General features: G+C 45.4%; 1 protein-coding gene across 1 annotated transcript; it reads right to left on the reverse strand.

Annotated features, from left to right (window-relative positions):
- Nucleotides 1–16,742: 16,742 nt before the first annotated feature.
- Nucleotides 16,743–18,441, reverse strand: LOC114258632 (hydroxycinnamoyl-CoA:piscidic acid hydroxycinnamoyltransferase). The gene has a single exon (XM_028198621.2). It carries the CDS (start codon nucleotides 18,344–18,346, stop codon nucleotides 16,982–16,984), a length of 1,365 nt encoding a protein of 454 aa, XP_028054422.2. The 5' UTR covers nucleotides 18,347–18,441; the 3' UTR covers nucleotides 16,743–16,981.
- Nucleotides 18,442–18,650: the final 209 nt, after the last annotated feature.

Genomic DNA, 18,650 nt, shown 5'->3' on the forward strand with positions numbered 1-18,650 from the left:
GCGAAGGTTTACGCGTGGACATGCCGAGTAGACTCTGCCAGTTACGCTGCCACCACTGGGTTGTAGAGATGTCGAGTTGTGTTGTACCGATGGGCAGCTTGGGTGACTTGTGCTGATGCCAAGAAAGGTGGAAGAGATACCGAGTAGCCTTATACGTGGTATGGCACTGCCGAGCAGCTTTGCAGCTTTGCCGAGTAATCTTCTATGAGTTAGGGTACGAATAATGTTGATGAATTGATGATGGCCCAAATGGTGCAAAGCCGAACAGGTCATGTAAATGCAGATTTTGTATATTCAAACTCCTGACTTTGAGCCCTTGTATCTCCCTTGTTTGAAGTCCGATTGGCCTTATTTTGGCAACGTTAGATTCGTCTTGCGGCCTAGTATTCATTTCGTCCCTCATTCGCTGCAATCTACCATATCTTGGATGCCGTCGGATCGCCTAAAGTGGACTAAAAACAAGATGTACGGTTGTGGCATATGCACTGCGCATAATATTCAGGCCGTATTCGTGACCAGATCCATTGAGCCGAGCTAGAGTGATGTTGAAAGGGTTGAAGAATTGCCGAGTAGCCTTGTACGAGGTACGGCACCACGGAGCAACTTTGTCGCTTTGTAGGGAAATTTGCTATGAATCTCGACACTGGCGAAGTGCACATGCAATGGCTTAAAGGCCGAATAACTCTTGCCGAAATGATTTGGTCGGCTTATCTTCTTTGTCTTTGCCGAGAGCTTGGCTGGCAATGATCACTCATTGGCTCTTTGCTTATGCTGAAAATATTTCTTTATACCTTGGTTTCTTTATTTTTACAACGTGGTTGATTAGCTATTTGATGTTGCCGAATAATTTAATTGGAGTGCTAGCGCTGAACTTCGCAGGCAAAGATTAACTGGCAAGTTGATGGGCCCACCGTTTTTAGAAAACTCGATGTCGAGGAGACGAAAATTTGGGTTTGGTTTGAAGTATGGGTCGGCCCTTATAATTCTGTCAGCGCCGAACTTGTTGCATTCAACGAAGTGGAGGGGCCCGATCTTGGTGGGTAATTTCTTGGTGCTTTACTTTGCCAAAAACCTTACTAATAGATGAAATAAAGACCCACTGTAATCATGAGGTGCACGTTGCCCTTAAGCCGTGGTATGGAGATGGCAGCGTTGCCGAGCAGATAGGATGCGTAAGTGCCAGTTTTACTTGCGTTTGGTAGTGCGTGTTCGGTGTTGTCTTCTCGGCATTGTTGTTCAAAAGGGCGTCATACAAAGGGACAGGTAATTGGAACGGCCGGTGAACGCAGAATGGTTTAGTACAAAGATCCGTGTGGTCATGCCGAGTAGCCTTCTGCAAAGTTCACCGCGGCTAGACTAGGTTGAAGAGATGCCAAACATGGTTTGCGAAACAATCTTTGTTGGAATACTAGTGATTCTAGTGTCAACCCGGCTGTCGGCAAGACTTCTTTACACATGCAACTTGTTTAGTTTTGCCGAGATTTTGGTCGGCATCAAAATGAGTCGTTCATGACAAATGAATTCTTATGCATATATATATATATAGAGAGAGAGATTGCCTCAGACTAGCACAAATTATGAAGTAAAAACCTTAAAAATTGTTTTATAATAACTCACAACCCTATTGATGTTAGTTTCATCTAGAGAAAGAAAAAGTAAAAAAGTGAAGACCAATTTTGTTTTTAACATAGGTACACAGCGACGTTAACAATCAACTGCAAGGCAAGTGTTGAGAAATAAAGAATAAACAGATAAATGGTAGACTACATATGGATTTGGCCGAGCAGTCCCATTTGTGATGCCGAAAAGATGTTGTCATCAAGAAAAGTATGAAATCCATTTTTAGAAAGAATGAAAATGTAAAAGCAGATCCATATAATATGTGCTGACTACTCTTCTTAGAATGTCGAGATCGATATTAAACAAATGTTTGGACCAAATCTATGAGCATCAATATATAGTGGACCAAGCATAAATTCAGAAATGAGATTTTAGAATAACAAGAGAGTTGACAAACAACCCAATAAAGAGTTACTGTTGCTGAGTTGGTTGATAGACAAGCCAAATAAAGTGCCAAATTAAATGAGCCTTTCAGTTTTAACAGCTTATTCCGATCTCATTTCGATCCTACTGAGAAGATAGTGGTGCCGAATATCCTGATTAATAAACTTTTAGAGAGAGAAATTAAAGACCGAACTATGGATTCCATAAAAATAGTAAGTGTAGACATATGTATATCTCAAGAATTAATTATAAAATAAACTCCTTTAAGGCAAAAACTAAGTAAACAATCCTGGGGTGTGTTTGGCTGAGCAACCTTTTTGATAATGCCCAAAAGAAGCTCCCACAAACATAATCTGAAACCCATTTTTGGAGAGAGAAAGTGAAGATGCAAAAGTAAATCCATGAGCACTATTTTATTATAACACTTTTCATCAAGATTTACCATAAAAAAAGAAAAGAGATTCCATGGAGTTTGTCAGTACACAAAGATATATGTATACAATTCAAGAATCGATTTTACAATAATTTTATAATAAGTTTCATTAGAGAGAAAATTCAAAGCTTGGTTATGGCTCGTGACAACCATCAAAGTGTTGTAGAGTGTTCACTTACAGTAACATGTTTATTGTGTTCTTCGTTGATCTTATTCAGTCTTTCCCACAGACGGCGCCAATTGTGAGACCATGAAAATATCCTCTCACATGGATTGTCGAGATCCAACGAAGAGATGAACTTGGTTCTTGTATACCTGCAAAGATGAGCATGATCGGCGCCACCCAACCGGGATTGCCAGCCGGAGGCACTCTGATGGTGAAGTCAGTCCCCTGTTAAGCCCAATGGAAGTGTAGAAAGTGTAGAGTGCTTGGTGTGTAGTGTAGGGAAAGAGAACATACTTTCCACTTGGGGTGGCCCCTCCTTTATATAGATGGGGGTGTAATATTTATTTGGGCTGGACCCATTGTAGGCTTTGTTTGGGTTAGACCCAATATGCTAGTACCTATATTTTTCTGGCTCCCACAATGAGTAATACACTTAATGTGAAAACGGGAAAACTAAATAGGTTGGTAAAGAGGTTTAACGACCACACTAGTCATACATCATAAATGATGGCAATGTTAAGTTGATATTAGTAGTGGATTAAAATGAGTAAGTCTTGCACAACTGGTTGTTCGGAACCCTTTAATGGAGCGGTTGTATTTGAACCCTAGGTAGTTCGGTGTAAGGAGGGATTTGGGCTAGGCCCATCATTACCATCTCTTTTGAAGCCCTCGGTTGGCACTACGCGGTACATAACTGTTGGTAGGCATCTGAGGTAAGGTCTGCAACAAAGAAGCAAAAGAGGGGGCATACCGAATAATCCGTGTCCAATTCTTGGAGTTGGGAGGATGAAATCTCTTTGGGGGATTTCTAGACTACTAACAACTAACCATATAATCTGTGCTATGAACTTAAATGCCATGATCGTTTCCTTTGTCTTTTTTTTGTAAATGTTGTTGTATATTAGACTGTGGGGAATGTGGTTTGGAAATACTCTTCAGATCCTGGGAGACGCTAGTGATCCTCAGCTAGTCACCTGAAAAGATACAAGCACTCCGGTCGGGAGTGCCGGAATTAGCACTCCGACGGACAAGTTAGCTCAGATGCTTAGGATAGCTTATTTAGCAGTTTTTGTGAAGTAATTCTTACATCCCTTTCTATAACCGTTGTTCCTGTATTTATACCTGTTCTTCTTGATCCTCGAGGCCAGGGCCTACTTCTTAATCATTGTCCTTTCCTTTATTCGGCCCTAAGTACTTATTCTTTATTCGGCACATACATTCTATTCGGTTCCCCGCTCTCGTAGGATATAGCTAATTAATATTAGTCTTAGAAAGATACACCATCTGATCTTTCCATTATTCGACCCCCACAATTGCCCTCCGAACTCCCCATTGACGGAAGTTAATCGGCATGTTTGGTCTTGAATTGGAAAGGTTAAAATAGGTCAGGCGGCTTTGCGTACCCCAATATAGATGTCAGGATGCACACACCTTTTCGTTCATCATTACGCTTTCCCGCCTCAACCTTACGTCTCGCATTTATTGTGATTTGAAATTTCAGTCCTTTCGAATGCACAGTTCGTCGAGTATTCGAGACTCTTGGACCGCCAGCAGATATCCCTTCTCTAACTCGCATTCTCTGCAACTCTTCTCCGTCTACCCTCATCTCCCTTGTTCCTCGTAAGTCTTCTTCTCTTTTCTTTGCAATTTTACTTTTTGTTTATCACTTTCATTTCGGTGAACCCTTTATTTCCCGTGAAAATGGCCAAACACTTGAAAGACCTCCTTTCTGAGGGTCGTGTCTCCGAATTCCGGCGACACTTTTCCATCCCCAACGCTGTTCATCTATATCTAGTGACGGACAACAGTCTGGATATGGAGAGAGAGGATCAAAATTCAATCGTCTTTCCTCTCCTATCCATTGCAGAGGGCGAGGTCCGCTTTCTCCTACATCCATTCCTTAGGGCCGTCCTCCGCTATTGGGGTCTGATTCCTTCTCAGCCCAATGTGAACTTTTTTCGGGTCGTAATGGGGATCGTAGAGTTGAACCGGCGCCTCAAGATCGACCTTGGGGTTCCGGCCATTCGGCACTGCTATGCTTTAGCCAAATCCTCCTGGTCGGCTTGGCCAGTATTTTCTTAGGGCCAAGGATACTGACCATCATTTGGTAACCATGCTCACCAGTTCTGGCAAGCGTGTGGATGACGTAATGGTCAATATCCGAGAGAACTGGGAATTTGGCGAAGGCGAGGATCGCCTAGACCCTATTCCCAGATGGAAGGGTGAACCAGGTTACCGTGTGCCTCCTTGTGTTTTACTGAACTTTTCTTTTACTCGGCTTTCCTCCTGTGTCTAACCCCTTGCCTTTGCAGGCAGTAATTTGAAGAAGATTCTGGTTTTTGCCGACGACGCGATCCTTTCGTAGGTTGCGACTGCACTCGGATACTTCGGCCGTTCGAACTTACAGAAGCAAGGGAGAGCGGCCCGGCATACTCCTTCGATATGAGCCTACTTATACTACTTTTTCGGCCGCTAATAATATTCCAATTCCATCCGGCGATCGACAGCTTGCGACTCTTATTTTCCCTAGCTTCAAGAGTCTCAAACAAGTTGGCCTCGAAGCCTCTAACTCGGGGCCACACGTCGATCCGGTGGTAGAGGTAGTCGCCGAACCAAACAGAGAGTTCGCTAAGGAGGCCGAAGAGGTTGACGAGGCCCTAAACTCGGCGTTTGAGGCAGCCAAACGTAGTCAGCCTACCTCACCGTCCAGTTTGGGTCGGGCTGAGTTTTCTTTTGGAGATATTTTTTGAGGTTTGGGAGATTTACTCGACGAGTTTTTTGAAGGTATAGCTGGGGAAAGCCTCACGCAGATGGCTCGAAAGAAAAATGCCGAGCGTATGGCCGCCCGAAAAACGACCGAGGCCGCCCGTTCTGAACCTGCCTTGGTTGAGTCTTTCGAACCCGTTATTGAAGAGCCGACAAAGATTGTTGAGGCCAAAAAGGCGAAAGAGCTCGAACAACCAGTCATTGATAAACGGTTGATTCCGGAAGAGTGGGGCAAGAAGCGTAGCGCCGAGGGAGAGGCCGGTCCAAAAGATAGTCTTGCCGACAAAAGGCCTCGCTTAGAAGAATCGGACGTAGTTGTTCCTTTTATTGTTCAGCCAAAGATTAGAGACACGCCAATTCCTTCTGATGCATCCATCATTACCGACCCGGCGGTAGCCTTAAGCCTGGCAGCGTCAGTCTCCCTACTAGCTGACAAGGCGTCCTTTCATACTGTGCCGGATTTGGTGGCCGTAGCTCTATCTGCGCAGTCGGCCCTTTTGGTAGGTGAACTTTGACTTGTTTTGATTTTGGTTGCCTATGGCATCTAACGATCGCAACTTGTTTTACAGACGGTCGGCAGGATCGCCGACTTGGGCCGCCGCCTACACGACGACCTTGAGAGGATTGACCGTTTGCAGTCGGAAGTCGTCGATCAAAAGAGCAGGGCCGAGTTTGAGATGATGAGGGCCGCTATGGAGACTGCGCGAGCCGAAGCCGAAGTGGAAAGGGCTCGGGCTGTCGATCAGCACCGTTCTGAAGCCGAAGATAGGGCGAACGTGAGCAAAGAATCGCTTAGGCTAGCCGAGGAGGCGCTTACCAGGATGGAGATTGAGTTAGTAGAGTTAAAGGCAGCCAAGGAAAAGGCAGAATCTGAGGCTTCTGCCGCATTCGAAGCAGGAAAAGGCGCCGCCTTCAAAGAATACGTAGATGAAGTCCCCAGGTTTGAGAATCGGGGGTTCAAACACTGGTGGCTCAAGGCCCTTGGTGCCGCTGGGGTTACATTAGCCTTGCCAATTCCTTATGAGCAGGTGGACGTTGAGCCACTTGAGTCTGACCCCGATGATTGATCTGGGAGTCAGTCGAATTTTATGAAATATTTTCCCTTTTAATGTATGTTTTTGTTTTTAGGACTTTTGTTGGTTCCGAGTAGTTTTCATGTATAAATTGGCTATTGTCTGCGCTTAATTTATTAATGAAAATTATCTTCTTATGTCACTACTAATGCGCAGTTTGTGATGTTATGTTGGTGTAGAATGTTTGCCTTTCACTACTTAGTTAGAATGACTACTCTGTTGACCTTTCTATGATTGAATATCATGATTAATCTACCCTTGCCCCAGGCGGTGCATGATCATTCGGGCGCCTGAGGAGGCAAACTTAGTTTTGTTGTCGATTCATGGGCCGGCTGGGGCACTTAAGCTGAATATATTGATAAATCTATCACGCGCTTGCCACAGGCGGGGCATGATCATTCTGAAGTCGATTCGTGAGCCGGCTGGGGCACATAAGCCGAATAGATTGATTAATCTATCACGCCCTTGCCCCAGGCGGTGCATGATCATTCTGAAGTTGATTCGTGAGCTGGCTGGGGTGCCTAAGCCGAATGGATTCATTAATCTATCCCGCCCTTGCCCCAGGCGGTGCATGATCATTCTGAAATTGATTCGTGAGCCAACTGGGACACCTAAGCTGAATGGATTCCTTACCCCAGGCGGGGCGTGATCATTCTGAAGTCGATTCGTGAGCCGACTAGGGCATCTAAGCCAAATGGATTCCTTGCCCCAGGCGGTGCATGATCATTCTGAAGTCGATTCGTGAGCCGGCTGGAGCGCCTAAGCCGAATGGATTCATTAATCTATCTCACCCTTGCCCCAGGCGATGCATGATCATTCTGAAATCGATTCGTGAGCCGACTGGGGCACCTAAGCCGAATGGATTCCTTGCCCCAGGCGGGGCGTGATCATTCTGAAATCGATTTGTGAGCCAACTAGGGCACCTAAGCCGAATAGATTGATTAATCTATCACGCCATTGCCCCAGGCTGGGCATGATCATTCTGAAGTCGATTCGTGAGCCAACTAGGGCACCTAAGTCGAATGGATTCCTTGCCCCAGGCGGTGCATGATCATTCTGAAGTCGATTCGTGAGCCGGCTGGGGCGCCTAAGCCGAATGGATTCATTAATCTATCCCGCCTTTGCCCCAGGCGGTGCATGATCATTTTGAAATCGATTCGTGAGCCGACTGGGGCACCTAAGCCGAATGGATTCCTTACCCCAGGCAGGGCGTGATCATTCTGAAGTCGATTTGTGAGCCGACTGGGGCACCTAAGCCGAATAGATTCCTTGCCCCAAGCGGTGCATGATCATTCTGAAATCGATTCGTGAGCCGGCTGGGGCGCCTAAGCCGAATGGATTCATTAATCTATCCCGCCCTTGCCCCAGGCGGTGCATGATCATTCTGAAATTGATTCGTGAGCCAACTGGGGCACCTAAGCCGAATGGATTCCTTGCCCCAGGCGGGGCGTGATCATTCTGAAATCGATTTGTGAGCCGACTAGGGCACCTAAGCCGAATAGATTGATTAATCTATCACGCTCTTGCCCCAGGCTGGGCATGATCATTCTAAAGTCAATTCGTGAGCCGACTGGGGGACCTAAGCCGAATGGATTCCTTACGCCAGGCGGTGCATGATCATTCTGAAGTCGATTCGTGAGCCGACTAGGGCGCCTAAGCCGAATGGATTCATTAATCTATCCCGCCCTTGCCCCAGGCGGTGCATGATCATTCTGAAATCGATTCATGAGCCGACTGGGGCACCTAAGCCGAATAGATTGATTAATCTATCACGCCCTTGCCCCAGGCTGGGCATGATCATTCGGGCGCCGACGAGTCTATCCAGTCGGCGCTGGGCAATTGAGGTTTTCACAATTAATGAAATTGCCTCGAGGGTGCTACCTCTGTGAAGGATAAATGATTACAGGTACAACTTTTATGAATACAGTAAACAGTTGACTCCAGCTTTTGAAGGAATCATGTGAATGTCAAACAGACTTTTCTTTAACAGTAGAGGGGAAGCGAAGACGCTAGCTGAGCTGGGTGGAGACATGCATCGAGGTGGTGACCCTTCGCGCACCGGGGGTCAAAGTTCCAGGGATCGAGAGATGCGTCAGTCTCCTTGACGTCGAAGCATGTCGCCCAGGCAGGATAAGCAGTCACAGGGCAGGTCTTCTCAACCTCGAGTTGAGAAGGGATCTGACTCGAATCCGTGCCCATTAAGTTTTACGGTGTTTGTGAGGAATAGACCCATGATAGTGGCGGATTCGATCGTGCGGGACCCAAATGTAGCGGTCGAGTTTGCTCGTCAAATTTTTCCTCCTGAGGTTCAGTAATCGATGGTAGGTCGTCAGGACTACGAAGTGTTTCGCGAAGGAATTCACGGGGCAGTGAAGGGGCTTTACACTGCCTATGAAATCAACATGCGGTTGCGCGCCGCCCGCCAAGAGATGGAGAAGAAAGAGGAACGTATTCGAAGTTTGGAGGCTCACGAGGAGGCGACTGAGCGCGAGTTAAGGAAGACCAAGGCTGCCCAGGCACAAGCCGCCAGGCACGGAAACCCAATCGTGGAAAAAAGGGCTACCAGTCGGCTAATCAGTTCCGCGCTTACCGATCGTGAGACAGCGAGTATGTTCGCACTGGAGAACGCGAAGGGGAGGGCCTATGAGAAAGGCTTTCATGACGGCCGAAAAGTTGGAATCGAAAAGACAAAGGAAAAACTTGCCGAAGAAGTTTGCCGATGTGAAAATCGTGGATTTAGGCACGGTTGGATCATGGCATCTCAAGCCGCAGAAGCTCTTCGAGCGTCGAGCATTGATTCGGCATCGACATTCTACCACAGTAAACATTTTCCGTTTTCTTCTTTTGAAGTCGAGAAGAGTGAGGATGAGGGTGACGCCGTATAAGTGTACTTGTTGTAAGGTTGAAACGCAGACCGCGTTGAAAACTATGTAAGATATTGCCTGTTTTATCGAATAAAAAGCGTTCCATGATAAATATTTTGTTGCAGTTCGTATTTGGTATGTATGTGTTTCGTTTCTGTATATGTTTGAATGAATGTATAAACGTTGATCGGCAGGGTTGACCCATACGTGATAGCCGTTTATCCCTGAATGAGGCTATTGTAACTTGAGGAAGCCAAAAGCCAGTGGGTAAGGTGGTTGCGGCAAATTCAAATCGGCTCGGGGCCTAGATTTTCAGACGGTGTATGTGCTTCAAAAATTCGTTTGGATAACTACGTCGTGGCGAATATCAATCGACGTTTTTCTCATGGAGTTTAGAGTTAGTGAAATCGCCTCGGGATTGGGGACTCGAGATCGTTGCCAGTATTGAAAATAAAAGGAGTGGACGCTTCGCGCAGATAAACAATCACTCATGTGAGGTGGGATAAGTGGGGATGTTAGTTAGAGACTGGAGTTCAGCCGATCTTGGTGTTGCCATGGAGCGTGGCAAAGGACCCATCCGTATGGGTAGTAGGGCGTCCAAACGTTGGCATGAATCTTCGACTCGTTGAAGCAGATCACCCCGAAAGGAAAGGCAACGACCGTCGGGTTTTTAACCTTCCTTGTCCTGGATCTTTGCCTTGACATTGTCAAAGGTATCAGTGGAGGACTTGGGCACAGTTGGCTCAAGGCATTGCAAACCGCGGAGGACTTCCGGGTGACGGGAGGTGATTCGGCGCTGCCGCTTTACTAATGCGTCTTCTCCTTTTTTTAGCTTTTAAGTTTGGAGATGGGTATTGTAATGCTCAAATGCAAGTTGCGTTTATGTCACAACTATGTGATTAAATAAAAATTGTAACGCTCAAATGCGGGTTGCGTTTAAGTAACAACTGCTTGATTGAACAAAAAGCTTTATTTTGGATATTTGCGTCATATTCTGAATTTTTTATATGCTTAGTTAGGCACCTTATTTGCGATGTTGGCGAGTTTTGTTTTGTTCGTGCCAAAGGTTGCTCCGAATCCGAAGACTTAGTTTGGCCAATTGTGATATCCACGAAGGGTGCTCCGAATCCGGAGTCTTTAATCGGCCCTAAGGTGTTAAGCACCAAAGGGGGTTCCGAATCCGGAGCCTTAATTGGCCAATCATGATATCCACGAAGGGCGCTCCGAATCCGGAGTCTTAGTCGGCCCTAAGGTGTCATGCACCAAAGGGGGCTCCGAATCTGGAGACTTTGATCGGCCCTAAGGTGTTATGCACCAAAGGGGGCTCCGAATCCGGAGACTTTGTTTGGCCACTCGTGACATCCACGAAGGCCGCTCCGAATCCGAAGTCTTTAATCAGCCCCAAGGTGTTAAGCACCGAAAGGGGCTCCGAATACAGAGCCTTAATTGGCCAATCATGATATCCAAGAAGGGCACTCCGAATCTAGAGACTTAGTCGGCGCTAAGGTGTCATGCACCAAAGGGGGCTCCGAATCCGGAGACTTTGATCGGCCCTAAGGTGTTATGCACCAAAGGGAGCTCCAAATCCGGAGACTTTGTTTGGCCAATCGTGACATCCACGAAGGGCACTCCGAATCCGGAGACTTAGTTTGGCCAATCGTGACATCCACGAAGGGCGCTCCAAATCCGGAGACTTAGTCGGCCCTAAGGTGTCATGCACCAAAGGGGGCTCCGAATCCGGAGACTTTGATCGGCCCTAAGGTGTTATGCACCAAACGGGGCTCCGAATCCGAAGACTTTGTTTGGCCAATCGTGACATCCACAAAGGGCGCTCTGAATCTGAAGTCTTAGTCGGCCCTAAGGTGTCATGCACCAAAGGGGGCTCCGAATCTGGAGACTTTGTTTGGCCAATCGTGACATCCACGAAGGCCGCTCCGAATCCGGAGTCTTTAATCGGCCCTAAGGTGTTAAGCACCAAAAGGGGCTCCGAATTCAGAGCCTTAATTGGCCAATCATGATATCCATGAAGGGCGCTCCGAATCCGGAGACTTGGTCGGCGCTAAGGTGTCATGCACCAAAGGGGGCTCTGAATCCGGAGACTTTAATCGGCCCTAAGGTGTTATGCACCAAAGGGGGCTCTGAATCCGGAGACTTTGTTTGGCCAATCGTGACATCTACGAAGGGCGCTCCGAATCCAGAGACTTAGTTTGGCCAATCGTGACATCCACGAAGGGCGCTCCGAATTCGGAGACTTAGTCGGCCCTAAGGTGTCATGCACCAAAGGGGGCTCCGAATCCGGAGACTTTGTTTGGCCAATCGTGACATCCACGATGGGCGCTCCAAATGCGGAGACTTAGTCGGCCCTAAGGTGTCATGCACCAAAGGGGGCTCCAAATTTGAAGACTTTGATCGGCCCTAAGGTGTTATGCACCAAAGGGGGCTACGAATCCAGAGACTTTGTTTGGCCAATCGTGACATCTACAAAAGGCGCTCCGAATCCGGAGACTTAGTCGGCCCTAAGGTGTCATGCACCAAAGGGGGCTCTGAATCCGGAGACTTTGTTTGGCCAATCGTGACATCCACGAAGGGCGCTCCGAATCCGGAGACTTAGTCATCCCTAAGGTGTCATGCACCAAAGGGGACTCCGAATCTGGAGACTTAGTCGTCCCTAAGGTGTCATGCATCAAAAGGGGCTCTGAATCCGGAGACTTTGATTGGCCCTAAGGTGTCATGCACCAAAGGGGGCTCCGAATCTGGAGACTTTGATCAGCCCCAAGGTGTTATGCACCAAAGGGGGCACCGAATCCGGAGACTTTGTTTGGCTAATCGTGACATCCACAAAGGGCGCTCCGAATTTGAAGACTTAGTCGGCCCTAAGGTGTCATGCACCAAAGGGGGCTCCCAATCCGGAGACTTTAATCGGCCTTAAGGTGTCATGCACCAAAGGGGGCTCCGAATTCGGAGACTTTGTTTGGCCAATCGTGACATCCACGAAGGGCGCTCCGAATCCAGAGACTTTGAGAGATAAACGTAGCCAAGAAGAAAAATGGTTTACATTGCAGAAGTGATACATACACAAGTATCAAAGCCCACAGATCAGGCCAGTGATAGGGTTTTCATTAAGTCTCTGCTTGTGCCGATTTGGGGGAGCCACGGATTTCTTCAATGCCATGGGCTGTCGAGAAGTGCACAAGTTGATGATAAGTGCTTGGAACAGCCTTCATCATATGTATCCAGGTTCGCCCCATGATGACATTATACGGCGAAGGGAGCTTTACGACCATGAATTCTACTTCGACCGTTCTGGAACCCGCTCAAAAAGGTAGTATGATCTTCCCTAACGGACATTCGGGATTCATATTAAAGCCGAACAATGGGTAAGGCGATGGAGACAGATCTGACTTGTTGAGGCCGAGTTTGATGAAAGTTTGGTAGTACATAACCTCTAAAGTACTCCCCGGGTCTATGAGAATACGTTCGATGGTGAACCGATTTATGCGTAATTTAATGACCAACGGATCGATGTGGGAAGCTGTTGTGCCGCTAAGATCGGAGTCATTGTAAGTAATTGTCGAAGCTTCTTTGGGCCATTCAGTCGGAATACGTTCCTTTTGGGGGATTGGATGCGATTGAATTGTGTGCACGGCTGGGGGTTCCGGCAGGCTGTAGATGATATGGATCACGCCAAGTGGAGGTGAGTCCTGCCTCAAGGCCAGTGCCGTGGTTGGCTTTCCCTTTCTCACGTACTGTTGCAGTCAGCCGTCATGCACCAGTTCTTCCAGGTGATCTTTTAGTGCGTAACAACTCTCCGTTTCGTGGTCGTGATCTTTGTGATATTTACACCGCCTATCCCTTCTTCGCATGTCGGGCGGCCCTACCATCTTTGACGGCCATTTGAAGAATGGAAGGTGTTGGACTTTGGTCATTATTGCAGCGATCAGTTCTGACAACTCTGTGTACTTCTTGTCGGCACGTCTCGAACGCCTGGGGTCGACTTGCAGTTGTTCATTCGTCCGGTGGGAGCATTGATCGCTTGATCGATGAGTATCCCGCCTTTTGTCTCGTTTAGCACGTTGTCGAGGCTCTGGGCTAAGAGGTGGCGCGAAACTTATTGGTTAAGCAAGTTCAAGGGGGGCCGTTTTGTTGGACATTTGGCCGGCTTTTATTCTCAAGGCATCGTCTTCCACCTTGCAATACTCTTCAACTTTCTTCATCAACACCCAGACTGTTTTGGGGGGTCTTCTGGTCAGGGAACTACGAAGGGGACTGTCAGGATGTAGTCCCATTTTGAAGGCGGTGATGGCCATGGAGTTGTTGCAAGCGTCGTCGACGAGGTTAAAGCACTCCCAATAGCGCGCTGAATACGCTCTGAGCGTTTCTCCTGACTGAATCTGCATAGCCCAGAGAGAGTCGGCCTGTTTCGGCTGCACCTCGTTGGTGATGAACCTGGCCCTGAAGGATTTGTGTAATTGATGGAAACTTTTGATCGAGGCCGGCTCTAACTTGTAATACCACCTGACAGCTAATGACCCCAGGCTGCTAGGGAATATTTGGCACATGAGGGCTTCGTTGTCTGCATGCAATGTCATGGCCTGTTTGTAGTGACGGATATGATCAGTGGGGTTTAATTTTCCATCGTAAAGAGTGAATGACGGAGCTTTGAACTTCTTAGGCAGGGTCGCCCTTGCAATCCGTCGGACAAAAGGATCGTGCTGGTCCTCTTCGTTTGAACTGCTCCTTCTACGCTTGTTCCGTGGTTAATGAGTTGGAGTCGCTATCGATATCCTTTGGTCGGGCTCGAGGTCATTGTCCACCAGCCCTCAGAGGTCGTTCGGGATCTTGGCGCATGGCTTCTCTCGATTTTGCGACTTCGAGGGCCAAATCTTGATGAAGACGTTCGTTTTCAGCGATCATGTTCTCCAGCCTTTGTTCATTCTGCTTTGCTTATTCGATGATCGCTTGCATTGTCTCTTGCACTGAGGTCGTTGGTGAGTCGAAGTTCAAGGCGCGTCTTGCAACGATGGTTTCTTTTCTGAGCATATTTGCTGAAGTGAGGTCATCTCCCTGTGCGGTCTCGTCAATGGCTACCGGAGGATCTTCAGTCATGCCTGCCATGGATGTATTTGAGTATTCCCACAGACAGCGTCAATTGTGGGGAATGTGGTTTGGAAATACTCTTCAGATCCTGGGAGACGCCAGTGATCCTCAGCTAGTCACCTGAAAAGATACAAGCACTCCGGTCGGGGGTGTCGGAATTAGCACTCCGACGGACAAGTTAGTTCAGACGCTCAGGATAGCTTATTTAGCAGTTTTTGTGAAGTGATTCTTACATCACTTTCTATAACCGTTGTTCCTGTATTTATACTTGTTCTTCTTTATCCTCGGGGTCAGGGCCTACTTTTTAATCATTATCCTTTCCTTTATTCGGCCCTAAGTACTTATACTTTATTCGGCACATACATTCTATTCGGCTCCCCGCTCTCGTAGGATATAGCCGATTAATATCAGTCTTAGAAAGATACACCATCTGATCTTTCCATTATTCGCCCCCCACATAGACTAGGAAAAATGGATGTGGTGTGTGTGCGTTTACTGGGCATTTAAAGCTCACGGCGTATCATGCCAGGTGCTGAAGAGGAGCTTATAGCAGGAGACGACGAGCCGGAAACCTTTGAAGACATTTGGCTATCTTAGAAAAGTTAGAAATTTCCCTTTTGATGATTTTTAAGGCTCATATGAAAATTTAAATTTTCTTTTGGGATGTAATGTAATGGAACGAGCTTTTGTAATTAAGGATATTCGTAATTACTCTGGTATTATGTACTTATATTCTAACACCAATATAACCCCTGACGTTGCTTACAAGACCTTTTGTCAATGCCTCTTAAGATCTGTCAAAAAGATAGTGCGCTACCTAAGAAAGCTGGACTTAGAAGGGAGACTAATTTGACTCCTCCGGCGATCTACGATCTTACTTGGTTATTGACCATAGGACTCATTAGTGACTTTCCCTTGACTACAACCAATAGTGTAGATTTGGGGCGTCACAATTTAAACCAGTTGAACCCAATTTTGGAAATGGATTAGGGCTAACTATTTTGGCATCAAACCCTTAAAACTGAAGAAAACAAACATGCTTTGAACCAAACCAATTTCAGAAATCAACACAAAATCAAACAAAAAAAAATCATATTAAACCCTAGAGTATTGTGTTAGAAATGGGGAAATATATTAAGCGAGCGAGAGAGAGAGAGAGAGAGAGAGAGACAAACCGAGATCGACAGAGAGGGATAGACACCGAGAGAGAGAGAGAGAGAGAGAAAGAGAGAGAGAGAGAAACCTGTGATTCGCCGCAATGGGGGAGGTGATTTGCGCGGTGGCTGTGGCAGTGGTGACGTGTGACGGTGGTGAGCGACGATGGTGCGCAACAGTGGTGATTGTAAGTGGTGAGCGGGGTTGAGGTTTGGTGCAAACTCTGTTTTCTATGTGTGTGACACAAAACATAGACCAAATTGTGTAAGTGGGGAGACGCGGGCGCCAAAATTAAGTGGTTTCCTTTTAAAAATAAAATAAAATCAAGCTTTAGCGATTAAAAAACATTTTGTAGCCAAAAGATAGGTTATTGACGACCAAAATCTCCTAGCCAAAAGTGCCATTTTACTACTATTGACGACTAAATTATTTTAGTCAGCAAAACTAAGTATTGGCGACCAAATTCTTTGGTCAGCAAAAAGAATAAAAAAGAAATTAGCTAACTGTTTGGCAACTAAACTTTATGTTGTCGGCAAATAATAATATTTTGCGACGAGATTATATCTTTAGTAGCCCAAAGTTCAGACTATTGCCAACTAATAATTTTTAGTCGCCTATTAGTGAATATTTAGCGACTAAAAATTTTCTTTAGTCACCAATAAATAAGATATCTCGATTAAAATAATATAGTAGCTGAAACTTGAATCATCGCTGACTAATATATATATTTAGTCGGCAAAACTGTAACTTTTGGCAACTAATTTTATTTTGGTCGCCAATTTTAGTCACCGAATGCGTAAATTGTTGTAGTGAATATGTGAATTGTCAATAACTCATGTGTCGTTCCATGGGTAACGAGTAGGGTCAAATCTGACCCAATTTCCAACAATTATGATGGAGATTCAAAGCCCCTTCATTGGAATGATTTATTAGAGAAATTGTCAAATTTGCATAAACGTTAAAAGAAATGAGTATCACCTTCAAGCGGTGGCATTGTTGTGAAGGCAATGCTAAATGATGATGGTTCTAAGGTATTGTTTGGTTCATGAGATTGAAGTGGAATGAAATGATTAATTCTATAAAATATTTATTATCATATTTAATTAGACGAAAAAATATTGACAAATGCACTACAGTGATTTTTAAAAAGTAAAAAAAATAATAAATAAATACACTACAGTGAATTTTAGAGGGTTGCTAATGCTTTTAAAAAATTTATCACCACAACATCTTATTCCTGTTAGGACTCATTCTATACTAATATACTACAACCGATATCATTACATATACTAATATTTCAAATAATTAGTACACTAATGATTTTTTTTGATGAGCAAACAGAGCAAAGAGAGATTTATTAATGTAGAAAACAGGGAAGTACAAATTAGACACCAGCATCAAAGAAAGCAGTATAATGCAATCATCATAACTTAGAGCAACTCCAATCAGATATGCCTTTGTAGAAAAATTCTTTCAAAGCATCCATATGGGCCACTTGTAGTCGTATTGCAATAGTCAACGATCCATCCCCATCATGACCACGGAAAACAAAACACTTGCCATCAAAAGCAACATTTGCTGGGCCCATATAAATTTCTTTTCCCCATCCAAAATCTACATTTTTCAATGGTAGGCCTATCCAACTTGTAATCTCAATATTTGGATTCCCATAGAAATGTCCTTGGGTTGACCCGACCGTGTGGTATGTCCTGAACCGGGTTAAGTCTCGTTGAACTTTTACCAAATCAATGGCGGATCTAACGTAATCGTCTGTGACCATTTCCATGGCTTCTCTGATTTTACTTGAGGCGTGACCTAATGGCCTTGTCATCAGCTCGCCCGATTGACTTGATGCCGCAATTCTTAAATATGCATTCCCAAAATATCCTTGTGGCAACGGTGGCAGCATGCGATTACGGAAATTTACTGCAAAGTACAATTTCGTAATTTGATTGTTTTCGTGCTCACGTGCCTTGCACGTGCATCTCCATAAGTGTCCCGCCACGGCCTCGTATCGACTATAGGAGTGTACGTTGGTGGCTCGGCCAACATTAGCCATACGCTTTAGCTTCTCAACTTGGGTTTTACTAAGATGAAACATAGCTACAGTTGTTTCCTTGCTTCTCTCTTCCTTGTTGTCCGATCTACCGATCAAGAGTGGTGGAGGATTGAACCTCTCGTGATTAAATTGCGGTGGAATCGGTGGGTTCCGAGCTAGCAACAACGTTCGATCAAGGAAAGGCAGCACATCCAACGGCTCACCACGGGCGATCTTGGCCCACGTAGACATGAAGTGAGAAAAACTTGTACCATCAATGATTATGTGTGATGTAGCCAAGCCAAGGCTAACGCCACCACAACTGAACTTGGTGAGTTGCACCAAGAGCAATGGAAGTTGATGCAGTGGATCACTGTAATCCATTGAAGGAACGAGTGATCGAAGTTTCGGGGTAGGACAAAAGTCCCCAAAGTCCTCGATTTTGGCATCTGACTCGGCTTCGTAAAGCCGAGCGCCCATAGAGTTGCAATTGAGTGCAACACGGCCACCGTTACCAGTGGTCCAGTACAAACGTCCAGCTAGTGGGTAAAAAGAAACCAGCGCTTTGCTCAATGAAATTTTGAGAGTTTCAATAATTGATGCAAATGAAAGGCAAGGAAGGGAACCGTAGAAGTAGATAAGGGGTGCATGTGTTATGGGCTTATCTTGATCACAATCTGATATACATATACCAGATCTAGGTGTTGGTTCAGCCGGCCTTATTGTGAAGGAATTTTTCAATACCACCATTTTGAGATTGAGATTGAGATTGAGAGAGAGAGAGAAAGAGAGAGAATTGGATTTGAGATGAAGATAAGCTCTAATCAGGATAAGGTCGTATTAAAAAAAAAGTTAAATTACAACTCGGCACGTGGTTTTAAAAATTATATTTCATCAATAAATTATTAAGATAATTAGTAATTTTTAATGATATTATAAATATATTTTAATTAATAATTTAGATAATTTTATTATTGTATGGGACAATAATTATGATTTTTTTTAATTAATTCTGTTAAATAAAAAAATTTAACGAAGGGTATTTATAATTTTT

This window comes from Camellia sinensis, chromosome 5, assembly GCF_055761805.1.
Source record: "Camellia sinensis isolate YWXY chromosome 5, ASM5576180v1, whole genome shotgun sequence".
Lineage (NCBI taxonomy): Eukaryota > Viridiplantae > Streptophyta > Magnoliopsida > Ericales > Theaceae > Camellia > Camellia sinensis.